Source organism: Octopus bimaculoides, chromosome 1, assembly GCF_046866305.1.
Source record: "Octopus bimaculoides isolate indiv1 chromosome 1, ASM4686630v1, whole genome shotgun sequence".
Classification (NCBI taxonomy): Eukaryota; Metazoa; Mollusca; class Cephalopoda; order Octopoda; family Octopodidae; genus Octopus; species Octopus bimaculoides.
In genome coordinates this window covers 56,092,397-56,110,322 of record NC_142928.1, presented here as the reverse complement: position 1 = coordinate 56,110,322, position 17,926 = coordinate 56,092,397, and the positions used below count along the sequence as shown (strand labels likewise).

Genomic DNA, 17,926 nt, shown 5'->3' with positions numbered 1-17,926 from the left:
CTACACCCAGAAGCATGCTAAAAACTTAGGAGTGAAATTTAGGATTTCTTGGTTTTCTGTGAACTGATTTTGATAAAACTTTTCCCAGCTGGTTGGCACACTATGGCAACACCATTGTTATGTTTTCGTTATTCTGTGTATCGTCCTTTATTTTTTATTTCAGATTTTTCAGTTTTTGGTTGAACACTAATAGCTTTTGAATGAAAATAGCCTATCTAGACATTTTTTTTCAGAAAATGAAGGTTAATGATACATATTAAGCATACAGTGAGTATATATTTTACAAAAAAACCATAATAATATTATAACATTTATTGACATAATTATTTAGCCACATGAGCGCCATTTCAACGGATAACTTCAAAAACCCTATTAGTCATGGAATCTGTCAATTCCTTAATAGTAACAGGTTGGACTGCCTCTCCTGCAGCTTTGACAGTCACCCATAAGACATCTTTCAATGTAAATTGGCATCCATCAGCATAAACATCTTGTTTAATGATGGACCAAAGATTTTCAATAGGGTTGAGATATGAAGATGCTAGTGGCTACACCATCAACCTTTCACTTTGTATGCCATAAGACCCTAGAAATGTTTGGGTAATCCTTGCAGAGTGGTAGGGAGTGTTGTCATGCATGAATACAAGATTCTTTAGAAGTGACAGCAGTATGTCATCTAGCCAGGGATCCAAGACCTCCTTCAGGAGATTGCAGTAGGTGGCTGTGATCACTTTAACCTCTTCAGGCACCCTAACTGGGCCAACAAGTCACTCTGAGAGGCCCTTTGTTGCAAGCAGGAGTAGCAGCTCCCTGAACTTTGCCCAACCTAATCTTATTCTCACAGCTATACTCTCAGAGAATCCACTTCCATTAATAACTTGATCACCTAGATTATGGAAGCTATCTACAACCTCTAGCTTGCCCCCTTGGCAGTTGATGGAGTCTATTTTCTGCACATTTTCAGTGTTTATTGTACCTGTGCATCTTCCACATATAACGGCTAATTTCCCTGTTAACCTTCCTCTGATATTGCTGCACCTTTTATGTGTCCAAAGCTTACACTGGGTGCAGCTTATGGAGTTTCTACCTACACCTCTTCTACAGATCAAGCAGGGCCATCTACCTGAAGGGATTTGTGATTTCCTACTTTGTCTGCCTTCCTACTTAGTAAGACTTTGGTTTTTGCTAGGTTAACCCTAATGTCCTTTGATTCTAGACCTTGCTTTCCATACCTGGATTTTTTTCTCTAGTTCAAGTAGTGATTCAGCTATAAGAACAAAGTCATCAGCATAGAGGAGCTCCCAGGGGAAGCCTGTCTTGAATTCCTCTGTTATTACCAGGAGGACTATGATGAACAAGAGGAGGCTGAGCACTGATCTTTGGTGAATCCCTACTTGTACCCTGAATCCTTCACTGTACTCATTGCCAATCCTCACCTCACTGGTAGCATCCCTTGTGCAGCTCCCACCAATCACTCGTCTATCCCTAGTTTCTGCATTGACCACCAGATAAGGGATTGGGAGACCCTGTCAAAGGTTTTCTCCAAGTCAACAAAGGCCAAGTAGTGAGGTTTATCTTTAGCTATGTATTTCTCCTGCAGCTTCCTTACCAGAAATATAGCATCAGTGGTGCTTTTTCCTGGCACAAAACCAAACTTTATCACATCTAAGCTAACTCTCTCCCTAATTATCATAATTGGGCTATGACTTACTCTGTAACATTCATCACCTGATCCAAGAATTTGATATCTCTGTAATTATTTCTATCTAAGGTACCATCTTTACTTTTGTCACCTACCAAGCTATTTAAGAAGGATTAAGAGAGAAGCACATCAGAAATATAGTATAGAACTGGTGGAGCTCCAACCAGTCAGCTGACTTTAAATGTCTTTGGGCTCAATCAGGTCATAGTTGGGTTTGTAGATGGGAGGGCGATCAAGGGTATTTGGAAGTGTGTGTATGTCAATCAGTCAGAAATGCATGCAAGGAATGAAACAATTTGATATAGAAAGGTTAAAGTTGCTAAGATTTGGTTTTTGTACCAACAGCATTAGTATGTGATGAGTGTGAAGACCAAGAGTCTGAGAGCCATGAGTTTGAGCACAGAAATCAGCAAGAACAATGACTCTGGAGAGTAGCAAAGTGAGATAGAAATCATCAATGCAGGACAAAATGTTGTTGAAGAGTTGTTAGTGTTTATGTCTGGAGAAAGTAGAGAAAACAAATGTATGTAGCAGTGTGGAGGAAAGAGACTTTAACCCAGAGTAAGTGAAAGATTTTGTAGCTGATACCCGGTTGAGAGAGATAAGTGGCAGGGAGAGTAAAATTTATTTGTGTTTTTAAAGAAGAATATGGTATGTGGTTCACATATAAGTAAGAAGTGATCTATGAAGTCTAGATTGAGCTGAAGTCCAAAGGTGTAAGAGAAGAGAAAAAAAAAAAGATTAACCAATGGGTTTAATTTTAGTTTTTGACATCTTGTGGAAATGTAATGGTGGTGGTGCACTGAGAAGTCATGGGAATCCCTTCTAAGAGCCTGGTTCAAATGGTTGCAACAGAGCAAACTTAGCTAAAAACACTCACTCCTGCACTATTTCTCTTCAGTATGCTATTTCTTTTTCAAACTGTAATCTTTTCTTTACAAAATATGCTTTACTACAAAAGTTCATGTCTGAGTGTAACACTTTATGATGGGTAACGCCCTCTTTTCATAGGAATGTTTTATTACAAATATCACACTGGTGTAGATTCTCTTTTGTATGAACTATTTTATATTTTTTTAAGATAAACTTTTAAATGAAATAATTTACTATGAATATCACAGATGAATATGAATATCAAATTTGAAGTATCTTATGCCAATTTGCATTATTTATTTTTCCTTGAAAATAATTTTCTTCAAATCTCATAGTTGTATGGGTTTTCTCATGCAGGAAACACTTTTGACATGTTAAGCTATGAGCTAAGCAAAAAATGGCAATCACAAACTTCACAAATGCATTGTCTTTACTATATCAACCTTCATGACTATTCAGAACAGTAGAACAGCTTGTGTAAGAACTCACTAAAATTACAAATTTCTCAATAAAATCTTCTCAAAATTACTCATAAGATTTGTAAAACCTTCAGTATGTACACACACACACACACACACAAGGTTATTCAAAAAGAATGAACCAATTTCATTACGCAATATTGTAATAAGGAAAAGCAATAGAAAACTCCAGCTAAATCACCAGTATTTACTCACAGTCAACTTTTATTTCCTGTCTTACAAGTGTTCAATGTGGCCACCACCTGCAGCACAGGCAACATCAGTGCGATAAGAGACACGTATCTACTTGGCCTGCGAGATCCCCAAACCTCACCATGTGTAATTTTTTCTCGTGGGGATATGTGAAAGATCGCACTTATGTTCCACCGCTACCCACTAACCTCAATGACCTTAAACATCGAATAACAACAACGATCAACTCAGTGGATTGTAATATGCTGATACGCGTCTGGGAAGAATTCTCTTATCGCACTGATGTTGTCCGTGCTGCAGGTGGTGGCCACATTGAACACTTGTAAGACAGGAAATAAAAGTTGATTTATGACTTAGCTGGAGTTTTCTATTGCTTTTCCTCATTAAAATATTGCATAATGAAATCAGTTCATTCTTTTTGAATAAACCTGTATATAAGTGCACACATAAACACATAATCTTTCTTCCCTTTCTGCACAATCACCTCCCCTGTGTGATTATTTTATTTCCAATCTTTTACTCAATAGTTTCTCTTTGATTTCAGATCATTTTTTAAAATGTTACATCTTATTGTCTTTCCACTATACATGCTGTTCTAATTCATACCATTATATATCATAGCGGTATAAGTTGCATATGTTCCTACATAGATATATATATATGTACATATATATGTTGTGTGGATACTCGCTATTTCTGTTGTAGCTTTGGTATAGCTGTTGACAAAATCCTTGTGTAAAGCACTGTAGACAATTTTGGTAAAAATGTCATGTTTCATGGGGAGTTAGTATCTTGCAGACATTTATGAGCGGCTACTGATGATATGAGTGATATCTTTTACACTGGTATGGCATAATTGACATTTTCTATCACAGCATAGGTGTTTAGAGGTATTTATATCTCTTTTATTGATCAGATATTTCATAACTATCTCCTGTTCTTGGATAACAAAGGCTTAGCCTTCTAGATGAAATGTGATGAACTTATTGCAAGTCCAGGAGAGACTAATATTACAATCAATGTTGCCAAAATTCCCCAGCTTAGGGATATGTACCCATGATGAGTATTTATCTTCCAAGTCCATTCATTGTACAGATCTGCATTCAGAGTGGTTGTTCAAGAGTTCTTCGCCTAATCTCATGATCTTCACTCTCTCTCTCTCTCTCTCTCTGTGCATGCATGTACAGGTAAAGAACACAGATATAAATTCTTCTGGTTAAGTAATGATACTTGTCGAGATGAAGCAGGTATACTAAGGTAGTAAAATGGATTACTAATATAATTAAATTAGTCAAAATATGCAACATAATAATTTTCAATTTAACTACACCACAAGTCAAAAGCAAATTATATCCTATCCACTAGTCTACTACATCCACTGAAGTTAGTCATTTATATAAATATAATTGCACACACACACACAGTGTATGCAAAGCAAAACCCATAATATACGAGATGGAAATTAATTAACAGGCCCAAATCTCCATGCCAGTCTATACTAGTAAGACAAAAATGACATTCAGATACAAATTTTACAACAATGCCTCTTCTTTCAGAAACACTGATAAACAAAATGTAACAGGTCTCTTGAGTTATTTCAGGTCTTTAAAATAAAAACCTGTGAGCTATAATATGTAAATAACAGCGAAAGATCTGACCTCTGCACTGTGGAAAAAAGACTGATCCTAAAAAACTCACTGCAACAATGATATTTAAATATCATGTCTGAGGCATTTTGTAAGTGAAAACATTAATTTCATTTTATCTAACTGGGTGAAACCCATGCAGAATTTTTTAATATATGCTTCTCTTTTGCCTTTACTTTTCTTCACTTTTCCTTGCATTCTTATATTTTTTATTTCCTTTCTTTTTTATTTTATTTTTATTTCTTTTTTTAATTAATTTATTTTTTCTTTCTTTTTTTATCTTTCATATCAAACTGAACAATAAGCATTTGTTTCCTTTAAATTAACTATAAAAAGGTCCATTACTAAAGAGCTACATTCTTAAAAATCATTTTAAAATAATCTCCCTTCAACCATAAATTGCAGTTTAAAATTTTTTTCTTTTTTTTTTTTTTCACATGATGTTCAGAAAGCACTGAATAGAGATATCGAGAATTTTCATTTTATACTTTTCTAGGTATCTTTCTAGAAATAGTTAATAGCTTCTGTTGCCCAGGTGACTCGATTAGCAGTAGGACAGGTGTTCCAAAAGCAAAGTAACCAGAATAAGAATGGGTTGAAAAATGTTATTGGAGCTTTAACATCAGTTGGCAACACTTCCCTCAGAGTGAAGAGCTGATTACATGATGCATATGAATGAAATGTGAATCTGCATGATAGGGAGGTGAAGGTCTTGAATGCAGAGAATTTATTAAGGGTAGAAAGAAATGAAGTGAGCGTTCTATGCAGATTGTGTAATGTTAGTGTGTATGAATGACAGAGTATAAATGAGTTGTAAGAAAAACTAGATATTAAGAGAATCAGGTGTAAAGTGTAAGAAAGAAGACTACAATGGTAAGTATATACCACATATAAAATATAAAGCTGCATAAAGACATGCCAAGTGAATGCAATCTGTGGAAGAGGGAAACTGAGGAAGACTTGGGATAAAATGATGAAGGCTGATTTCAAGATGTTGCATCTCACAAAGAACATGGCAAAGGCCCATGTTGATTGGCAATATGTGATGTTGAAGAAGAGCTAACTACTTGTGCAAGCACAGAAAAATGTACATCAAAATGGGTGCAAGGCTGAAATATGTACATCTGGGTCCTTCACCTCTTATCATACTTGCTCCCTGTCTTGTCTATTCAACGCCCTCTCATCTCTCTACTGTGCCTTTCCTATCTACTGTAACTTATTTCCCCACCCCCACCTTATGTAAGAGAAACACCAGATCAACTGAGACTCAATCCCCAACCCATTCATCACTTGTATCACTCAAGACTTTTCTTCCTCCCATTACATAGCTTGGGTAACAATGGTTTGGATCTGTTAATATTCAATATATCCAAAAGGTGGTGAGCTGGTAGAATTGTTAGCATGCCAGGCAAAATGCTAAGTGACATTTTGTCTGTCTTGTCTTTACCTTCTAAGTTCAAATTCTGCCAAGGTTAGCTTTGCCTTTCGTCCTTCTGGGGTTGATAAAATAAGAACCAGTTGAGCACTGGGGTCAATGTAACTGACTGACCCACTCTCCCGAAATTACCAGTCTTGTGCCATAATTTGAAACCAATATTCAATATACCCATATCTTATATCTGTATTACTAGCCAACACACTCTCCCTCTGGTCACCTCTCATCCATGTCAGCTAACTTTTTCTCAACTACAACTTTGAACTTTATGCTCTCCAATACAGTTGCAGTTCATCAAGCTGTTCCTGCAGAAAGGAGATGTAAAAAGACCATCAAATTTAGCCTGAACACACACACACACACACACACTCTCTCTCTCTCTCTCTCTCACTCTGTAATCAGACAAAAGCTAACAGGCCAAAACTTGGAAGGAAGGAAGGAAAAAGGAAGGAGGAAAGGAAGGCAGGGGAAGGTAGGCAGGCATGAATGCATGTGTGTATGAGCCTGTCTATATGTATGTATGTATTGAGGCTGTTGATTTGCTATCAAATATGATCACCTTTCATGCTGGCATGGGTTGGATAGTTTGACAGGATTCAGTGAGATGCAGGGCTGCACCAAGCTCCAGTGTTAACTGTGGCATGGTTTCTACAGCTGGATGCCCTTCCTAATACCAACCATTTTACAGTGGAATAAGTGTGTGTGTGTGTGTGTGTGTGTGTATGTGTGAGAGAGAGAGAGAGAGAGAGAGAGAGAGAGAGAGAGATCACATCATTTTAATGTCCTGTTTTCAATGCTTGCATGAGACAGACAGGATTCATTAATGCAGATTTTTATGGTTAGCCTTCCTCTCACACGCCTCACCTACTTTCAAGCAAGGAAATAATTCTCTAGCCTACTGAGCAACAAAAGAGTTGAGACATAGTTATGGCCTTCTTTTGTTCACAAAGACTGCATAGTGTGTCAAGACATGGCAGGAAGCCCATTTATGCTTTTCTAGTGGATTATAAGACAGGTTCTGAATAACATCTCAACTTCCTGTTACCACCCATATCTCTTTCCTGGTTTTCAGAGTTGGTACTGTAAATGTAGGTACATTGAAAGGTAGGTCTAGCGAGATTGAAGAGATGCTTGAACAGAGACATGTGGATATATGTTGTATAAAAAAGGTAAGGTAAAGAAGAACTTCAACCAGAGTCCTCACAGGCAAAGCACATAGGTATAAACTCTTCTGGGAAGGTAATAGTGATGGAATACGGGGTATAGGCATACTTCTTGTAGAGAAATGTGTGGATAAGGTCATAGAGGTAGTGAGGGTGTGCGATAGAGTACTTAAACTCAGGTTAGTCTTGCAGAATGGTATAGCTACAATTATCTCTGACTAAGCCCCACAAGCGGGACTACCAAATGAACAGAAGGTTCACTTTCATATTCTTCTGCAAGCTACTTCAAAGACGATTAACAATGATCTTATCTTTGCAGCTGGAGATTTTAATGGGCATGTCAGACAGCAACCTGGTATCTTCCATGGTGTGTACATGGGGGCCATGGAGTTGATAGCAGAAATAAAGAGGGAATTGGGCTCCTGGAGTTCTGCGATGCAAATAACCTATTGATCTGCGACACCACTTTCAGGAAGCCAGCCACCTGATAACCTATCAATCAGGCGATTCTGCTAGCCAGATTGATTTCATTCTCACCAGACAGCAGGAAGCATGGTTGCTCTTAAATACAAAGACCCTCTCTGATGAAAAATGTACCCCACCAGCATAGACTAGTTATTAGTGACTTTAGACTTGAGGTCAGAAGGATACCAAAAAGCAGACCAATCTGGAAAAAGACATGGAAGCTACAGAACCCTTCACATGGTCAGAGATTTTAGGGATATTCTTACCGAGAAATTTGATGAGAAAGAGGAGGAGCTACAGTCTTGTGACATAGAAGTCAGCTGGGAATTCCTGTGAGACAGCTTGCTGAGCACCACAGACCAAATCTGTGGCTGGTGCAAAGTCATTTCCAGACCTAGAGTAACATGGTGGTGGAACAATACTGTAGACAGGGCCATTACAGCAAAGAAACAGGCCTGGAAGAGTGGGGGTAGCAGAGGAGTGTATCAAATAGCCAAAAGGGAAGCTAGGAGACAGGTATATATAGCCAAGGGAGTAACGGAAAAGAAGAAGCGACATGAGGACCAAAGAACTTAAGTATTTCAGATTGCAAGTCAGTACATGAGAGAAAACTGTGCTGTCATAGGCAGACTGTATGACACATGTGTACGAACAGCCATGCTACATGGCAGTGAAACATGGGCCGTGACTGCTGAGGACATGCGTAAGCTCAAAAGGAATGAAGCCAGTATGCTCCGATGGATGTGTAATGTCAGTGTGCATACCCCACAGAGTGTAAGTACCTTGAGAGAAAAGTTGAACCTAAGAAGCATCAGTTGTGGTGTGCAAGAGACGATTGCGTTGGTATGGACATGTGGCAAGAATGGATGAGGATAGCTGTGTGAAAAAGTGCCACACCCTAGCGGTTGAGGGAACCCAAGGAAGAGGCAGGCCCAGGAAGACCTGGGATGAGGTGGTGAAGCACGACCTCCGACCATTAGGCCAGGTTTTTTCAATTTCAGTCATCGATTTCACTCACAAAATAGCGATTGACCCACAATTATAATACAGAACTAAAGCCAACAACATTCACCTAGTGGAGACTGAACCCCTAACTACGTAGCTCTCAAGCAAACTTCTTAACTACACCTCCATGTCATATACATATGTACGTACATATGTATGTATGTATGTTACACAAGTGTCTTTTATTGCAGCCACAGTTCAACCAAGGCTTTGTGAGTGAATGTGGTAGGTAGAAACTGAAAATGAAGTCTGGCGTATCCGCGTGTATGCGCACGCAAGAGAGCGAGTGTCTCCACACTTTGACATCACAGAATAGTTGTAGACGAATGCTACCATCAAAAAAGCAGTGTCATTTTTACCCCGTCTTCAATGTAAGGATTGGTGACAGGGCAGACAGCCAGCTATAGGAAGACATACCTCAATGAATTCTGTCTATCTCATGCAAGTAAAGTTGACAGCAAAATGAGGAGTACACACATACATATACATTTATACAATAGATGTATTTATATATACACATATTCATAAACATAGAATATATATACATGTGTGTGGGTGTGAAAGGGAGAGAGGGAGGCATATATTTTACTTCTTAAATGTATTATAGAAAGGCAAAATCGTTATCAGGATTAGTCTCAAGTTTTGATCTAGACAGAACATAATATTCATGGTAATCAAGTTTTGATTGATTGAATTAACTTTCTTACTCGCTTGGTGACCTGATAACAGATGCCTCTTTTTATAATGACTCACTGCAATCTCATCACACTTCTTTGTAAATCTTTAGTGGACCATGAAGCTGACCTGTGTCTGTTCTTATTGGCTTTGTAACAACCATGCGACCAGGAGATAGTGACGAAGAAATGGCTCCTTTAGCACATCCCACGGTCGATACAAATAAAAAACATGAAAAGAGGATAAATGAGTATGAGTACCAAATATATAAGATATTTACCACGTGAACTACGATGAAAAAAATATAAGATATGGTTTATAATTTTTTTTGTGCAGGGGTTCCTTGAGACATGTAATTTATTTGAAGGGTTATACAAGGGTAAAATGGTTGAAAAACACTGCTCTAACATTTAAACAGGCCATATCCGGCCCAGATATTCTGCTTGTTTCATGTTCAAACTGACTAGATCTGGTCTCTGATCAAAGTCAATCTTAAAATAAACAATCATGTCATTGAAATCTTGAAGCTGCAAGATAATGCATCATTAATCAAAATCAAAGTGAATAAATAAGCGATACGTTTGACTGAATAATCTGAATGCTAAAGAATTAAAGTAAAACAAGTTCTAGGGTTGATTTGTATGACTAAAATTCAAGGTGGTGCCCAGAAGGGCTGCAGTTCAATGACTAAAACAAGTAAAAGATAAAAGATATTCAAGTTCAGAATGTGATATTCGTGGAATCTCAAAGCAATACGTTTAGGATAATCTATCCAATCCATACCCAATTTCCCTGTGATTCTGGTAAACTATTAAAGTCATTTATCTTGTTTTGTGAGAAACAGTGTATTCTTGATTAAAAACTTTGAAATTATTTTTGACATTTTTTTTCACAATCAAATACTTGTTAATATTTACACTAACAAAGGAAAAGGAATATAATACAGATATTAGAGAACCATATGAGATTTATATAATCTATACTTTCATATTTTCTGAATAAGTGTAAACGTCATCTAAGTCAACTTTGTCTGTCACAATTGTGGGATTGATAAACTAAGCACCAGTCTAGAGACTCAAAAGGGTTTTATAATCAATACTGTCATCATGTTTCATATCTGTTTTTCTATCCTAGAAAAGCATACATTTCAGTTTTGAGTCATTACATCAGCTCAATATAAAATATGTAGATATTTCCTATCAACTTCAATCCATATCTTCCTTGGTTCACCTCTACTGCTGATACCTATCACTACCAACCAATGGTATATTTCAGCCAATATGCCCCATTCATTCTTATAACACATCTTTAGTATCGTTATAAATCAACCAATGTCTTCGTTGCTCTATTACATTTTCAGCCCACCTGTGCACAAACTTTTCAGAAGTTAACATTGCATATTCAATGTACTTTCTGTATTATTACATTGATATACTTACTAACCAACTATTTACTATACTTTAGAATTGGAGGATATTAAATATTTAAATCCTAGCATAAGTAGACCTCAGCAACTGTATTCACTTATACCAAAATATTGTGACAGTGTCAAAGACAAATGGTCTGCACTGATGATTATAAAACAGAAAATAGTTCAACAAAAGAATTTTGAAATGTTATGCTTACCTTTTCCCAGAATTTTTTAATGTTTGTTGCATTCCAAAAGGAATACTGAGAATACCTTTTACAATATTCTTCTCTAAAAGTACATCAACAGCTGCAGCCATACCACACACTGCTTTGCCAAATCCTATTATATAGACATTCTTATTTACCTTAAATGACTTTTCAGCAACTGTTAGTAAGTTGTCCTTTTCAGAGAACACAACATGCTTTTGTATCATTCTATCAGGAAGAACGGCTTCAATAGCAGAATTGAAAATGGTAACACAGCAATTATGGCTGGATCCAAAGTATTGTGATGTTGTCATTGATCTGAACTGTGTGAAAAGTGGAAACCTCCAAGAGTTTCTTATTGCAGAAGTAACAAAAGCTGTACTCCTAAGAATGAATTTGATAGCCATATAAACTGATAACTGATATCTGGAATGAAATGGAATGAAATTTCATTTAACCGAATATACCCAAGACAACATCTTTGAATATAAATTTTTATTTTCTTATCATAAACAAAAAAAAAAAGAAAAAAAAAAAGAAATTGTCATTGATGTTGATGTCAATGAAATTTCTTTGAAAAATACCATTCTGTTTAACTTGCAAAATTAAAAGTTAAAATATTTAATTCACTAACCCTTTTTGTGTGAACTTATAATTCATCCCACAACTAAGTAAACAACAACAAATAACTACTACTGCTACAACACTAAAATGTACATTGGGATGATGATGATGAGGAGGAGGAAGATGGTGATGGTGGGAATGATGATGATAATAGTGATGGTAGTGGTGATGGTTGTAGCAGTAGTAGTTATTTGTTCCAATATTTAATTTGAAACTGCTTTCTTTACTGAAATCAAGAAACATTTTACTGAACTTCAAATTTAGCAGTTATGATAGAATTAATTAACTTAACTAAATTTATTATTTATTGTTTTGTACAGACAAGAAGATAATATTTTGAACACAGTACAGCTGTGAAAACAGCAGAAAGATTGGGTATTATTACCCTGATAAGACAGAAAAAAGTTGTCAACAAACAACCATAGGACTGTGGCTGTCTGTTAACACCTTTTTGCCATCTTATAAGGGTAATAATACCCAATCTTTCCGCTGTTTTCACGGATATACTGTGTTCAAAATATTACCTTCTTGTTTGTACAATACACATTCAATGCTTCTAAAAAAAACAAATTAAATTTTGTTTACATATGTTGTTATTATTCATGACCATTTTGATGTCACATGAACTTTTAAGATAACTTAATTTTGAGCACTTCTTTTCCTAAAGAATGGGCAGTTGATTCAATTTAGAAAGTGATACAAACTTTATTTGTTATGAAATCTCATGGTGACTAAATAGTGATATGTCAGTAGAAAGTGTTCTGAGAAATACACAGTTTGCACTGGCTGACAATGTGATTAGTGACATTTTTAGTCTTGAATTCCAACCCTACCTCAGAAATTGTGAGGGTTTACTTCATCTTTAACAATACATACTACTCCCTCATTTTAACCAACTAATAGATAATATCACAAATAATTACTGAAATACCTTAACAAGTTCAGAAAAGTAATGGTTTTTAAGTGTGTGAAAATTTATTGCAAGTTTGCATCATATTGATGCTAGCTAACATCATAAAGTTAAGTACCCAACTGAGTCAACAACCTACTTTTGATTCCTTGCTATTTTATTTGACTTATGCTAAGAATTTTAGAAAAGGCAAAAATGCCACAATTCCTATTTCCTGTATATTTGTGGGAGTAGGGATTGCCGTGTGACTTTAAAATATTTGTTAATGCTGTTACTCAACTTCAGGTCATCTCTGATCAAGCAAAATTATTCTATGACATCTATAAATAAATTAAAATTAAAATTCAATATTACAGTGATGATATCAATTAAGATCAAAATACATATTATGTAACTAGAATTTCATTAACATTCATCATCGTCTTCATTATTTTACATCTGCTTTCTATACTAGTATGGATTGGACAGGTTTCCATGATAAAATGCAGTTATTTGGAGTTAGATGTCTTAGCTAGGTGTAGTTTGAGGACTATATCTCACTCACATAACATCATATTTTACATTTTTTCTTCAGTTGGATGTCCTTCATAACACCAACCACACTGCAGAGTGTATTGAATGTGTTACCATGACACTCACACTAATGAGGCTGCCATGTCTCCTGCATGACTAAACAGCTTTCTTTACACCGTCACTTTCATAACAAATGTGAGAAAATAGGTGAGTAGAAGAGGGCAATGACCAATAGGTCTCAATCGCATGATTCCAGGCTCAGTCCGACTGCATGGCACTTTGGATAAGTTGAACTTTTCAGTTCTGAGCATGTTTCTTCATCAGAAAGAAAAATGGAAAAAGTCTAAAGAAGAAAAGATATCACCAAGAGCATATGGCTAAAGTGACCAGAAGTGTGTATATATATATATATACACACACACAGATACGCATACATGTGTGCATGTATGAGTATATGTATAAATATATATATATATATATATATATATATATATATATATATACATACATGAATATCTACATATATATACATACATATATGTGTGTATCTATATACAGTCCTTTCCTATGTATCATAGTCCTATAGGCTGTCACAAAGGAGTTTACAACTGGATGTTCATAGGAACTCCAGTAAGTCGATGATCTAGTTCTTATAGTTAAATCTATACAGGAATTAATAATGAAATTCCAGGCAGGGAAGCTAAACTTAGAATCAAGAATGCCTTGCAAAGATAAACCTAAACTTAGCAAAGATAAAGGTTTTAGTAAGAAAGAAGACAGAACCCATTAGCTCCCTAACAGCAACTCTTCCTTGATGCCACTTACTTTCTTACTACCTGGAAATATTTCACTCGTTATTTATCCTTCATGGATTAATACTGTTTTCTACACCCCTATTTTCATTAATCATCTACCCCACTGAGCAACCAAATTATCTTCCCCCACCCCACCCTCATCATACATGCCTGCCTCTCTTTTCCCTATCCAATCCTGCAACTGACCCATTATGTCATCTCTTTAATCCTTCTCCAGTCTATTGTATCATTACTATTCTGCTGCTTTATACTATCAGGAATCTTCTACTTTACTCATTCACTCCTGGTCCCTCTGCGCCATTCATCCCTACTTCCTACCTACTTCATACCTTGAAAGTCCACCCTGATACCTCATCACCACTATTTTTATCGTTTCCAGTTCCATCTGATCAATCTCATCATTTCTTCTAAAATGCAAGAAACCTGTTCTGCTCTGACCTTTTTTCTCTCATACTTTACCTCTCTTTACTCCTAATCTCCTAGCATAAAGTTTCCTCTTCAGAATTTGTGATCTAGCAAGCTGCATGATAACCTCACTAGTGCTGGTTGTACAAAACAACAGCACTTAGTACAATCTGTAAAGTGGCTGGCATTAGGAAGGGCATCCAACCAAAGAAACCATGCCAAAACAGATACTGGAGCACAATGCAGCCCTAGGACCCATCGGATCCTGTCAAATTGACTAAACCAAGCCAGCATGGAACATGGATGTTAAATGAAGGTGAAAAGTCACTGCTGTTGGTTGTTTTCATATGAACATGTTTTTGTTTTATCAGCTGGACAACTACATCATCATCACCATCATCATTTAACATTCGTTTTCCATGCTGGCATGGGTTGGACAGTTTGTCAGGAACTACCAAGTCAGAAGACTACGCCAAGCTCTGCTGTCTCCTTCATCATGGTTTCTATGGCTAGATGCCCTTCCTAATGCCAATCATTTTACATAGTTTCATGAGTGCTTTTTATGAGGCACCAGCAGCTGTGCAGTTACAGAACAAGATTCCTCAACTGCAGGTGGGGGTAGTATTAAGGAACAGAAAAAGGTGTTTTACATTAGCGGAGAAACATGTGACGAGAGAGATGTTCAAGATGTAACAGAGAGTGGGTAGAGGCCATACACCCAAGTAACAATGAGTTGTACATAGTGAAGTGGACTAGGAGTTGGAGAGGGTGAGTTCACAAGATTGTGAAAGGAGAGTGAGAACTGGTAGGGGGAAATGTAATGAGTGGGCACAAGCAGGAGGGGGTAGTAGGTGGATATGTTGTGGGGAAAGGATTCAACAGAAACATATTTTGCACAGGTAGGTACATGAGGGAGAATGGAGGGAAATGCAGCAGTAGTGAGTATAGGTGTGGTGAAGGGAGAGGTGTTGGGAAGATGGGGGAGAGCATGACCATAAGGGACCTGCCTCTATGTCCTGGATTTTATTTAGCTGGGTAGATTTTCTCAAACAGCAAATTGCCAGTTGTCTTGATCCTATGTCATCTCTTGTGAGGCTTATGCCAATGTATTCTACAGACATGTTAACCTTTCACATAATTCTCAGCCAGAATCAGAATGACACAAGTATGACAATACAAGACCTTTAAATCATAAGTACAGTCTCCATGTACCCAAATTCATTCACAAGGCTTGTGTTCCACCAAGGTTAAAGTAAAGACGTTTGCCCAAGATGTCACATTATGAAACTGAATCCAGAACTTCAAGATTGTGAAGTAAACTTCTTAATCACTGGGCTTTTTGTAAGCCACTAAAACTAACACCTTCATCTATTTCCTAAATAGTTTTCATGTGCCATACAGCATTAAATGCTTGAACCCTATCAAAAGTCTTTTTCAGTTTGACAAATTCAGATGAAATTTATCTATTCTACAGCTGTTCTGCTACTTAAATTGGTTATAAACTACAGAACAATTTGTTATATTTTCATTTTCTTTGTTCTCAGATTGTATTCTTTTCACAGCAGTCTTCACATGCTTTCTGTTTATACTGCCTATATATCATACCTAAGGCATTCTACTTCTTAATGCTATTCTCATAAAAAAAGAAAAACTGTTTCCTCCAAATTAATCTTGTAACACTCTATACATGGGAATATTCTCATGATCATCATATTTAACTGTTTTTCTATGTTGGTATTGATTGGAGAAATTTCAAAGTAGTCATATTAGATGTCTCAAAATACACATTTCATAGCATCATGGTTTGGGATTTTATGGATGAGTATATCTTCCTTTTACTAACTGCAATAACTAAATGTAAATAAGAGACACAAGAGGACCTGGTGGTGGAGAGGGAGACCTCTTGATCTTCTGCAAATGGCACCCAAGTCTCCTCCAAATTGCTCTCTGTCCTCTTGACAATGTTGTCTCTGACCTACAAAAACACATCTTGGTCAGGACTGGAACCCCTTTGTTCTGTTTGATCAGTGCTTCTCAAAAATGCTTATATTATATGTGTCCACTCAGACTTATAGTTTGGCTGCAGTTTAAGGTATTGTTCTCTAACGAAATGGGGTGCACTCAGGAAGAAAAAAAGTTAATGAAAGAATTTCATTCAGAGTGTATAAATTATAAAGATCACTTAGTGAATCCGATGATGGCAACAGAAATAGAATCAACTGAAAGTGATAATACTATCCACTGTTTCAGATGAAGAATGAAAGAATAGTGCAAGTGAGCAACCTTTGATCAGACTGTCTAATCATTCATTAAAGTAAGCTACTATCATTGAGAAATTTAGACGTTTTTTTTAAGGTGTGAGAGAGATCACTATTTTATCACAAGACAAGTTTCTCTCGGAAACCTGACAGCTGCAATAATGAATTTAATATTTTAAGATTAAGTTTTCCGTAGGTTTTACGACCGGTTTGGCCTAGGTAATTCCAAAACAAATGTCCAGACCATTATTAAAGATTTTCTGGGAAGAATTAATAGGTGATCTTTACTAACTGCAAGAAATATAAATACGTACTTAAGCCTTAAAAAAATTGTAAGTTCAAAACATTTAATTCCATAAATAAAATTCTGAAACTAAGATTAGTAATCGACAGGTATTTGTACAATAAAGTTCGCAAACAAGTATTATCCGAGAAAACTTTTAAAAATAAATTCTACTGAGCCTTTCTGTTGCATACAACTTATGTATAAAATATGTATTGTAGCTAATATTGAACTAAATATGCAAATCCAAAATTCTTTAAAATTGAATTGGTGTAAATAAATTCTTATGAAATGTATACTAGTTGGCAAAAAATATACAGCTCAGAAAAAAAACTATATATAAATAGGGGATGGTTGTTTAAAAAGAAATTGAGAAATCAGGTTAACACTAAAAACAAGTGAATAAATAAATTTAAAATATTAACGTCCGAAAAGTTTGTATAGCAGAATCTTAAATGATTACATTTTGTGGAATAAAATGTTTTTTGATCTATTGAAAATACAATACGGTGTCACTTCGCTGCGAAACAAAAATATTTTCTTACCGATGAAATTAAGATATGCTTTAAAAATGCGGCATGACGTATTAAGCCGACGAAATATGCCGTAAATACAAAAATATATTTATTTGGTGAAATTAACAATTTAAAAAAAAAAAGGTAATTACAAAGCACATAAACAAAAGTAGCGAGGGACTTAATTCTATTCAATCAATGATGACTAGATTACAAGTTATTTATGAACAGGAAGTTCACACCTTATTTACTGCTGAAACCTTAATTGACTTTTATTCGATATGTTTAAAATTATTAATTGGAATTAAAAAGTCAATTTAATCTTTTTTAATTTCTTTCAAAATATTGAGA

At 36.0% G+C, this 17,926-nt stretch overlaps 1 protein-coding gene across 1 annotated transcript in view; it reads right to left on the bottom strand.

The window, feature by feature from the left end:
* The window catches only part of LOC106883876 (glycerate kinase), a 32,972-nt gene extending 15,145 nt beyond the window's left edge, over positions 1-17,827 (bottom strand). The window contains exons 1-2 of the mRNA XM_089351234.1: positions 17,606-17,827; positions 11,262-11,678 (exon numbers count right to left, since the gene is read on the bottom strand). Of these exons, the coding sequence (XP_089207360.1) occupies positions 11,262-11,659 (398 nt within the window). The 5' untranslated portion in view covers positions 11,660-11,678; positions 17,606-17,827. The remainder of the gene's footprint in view (positions 1-11,261; positions 11,679-17,605) is intronic.
* Between the last annotated feature and the right edge of the window lie 99 nt (positions 17,828-17,926).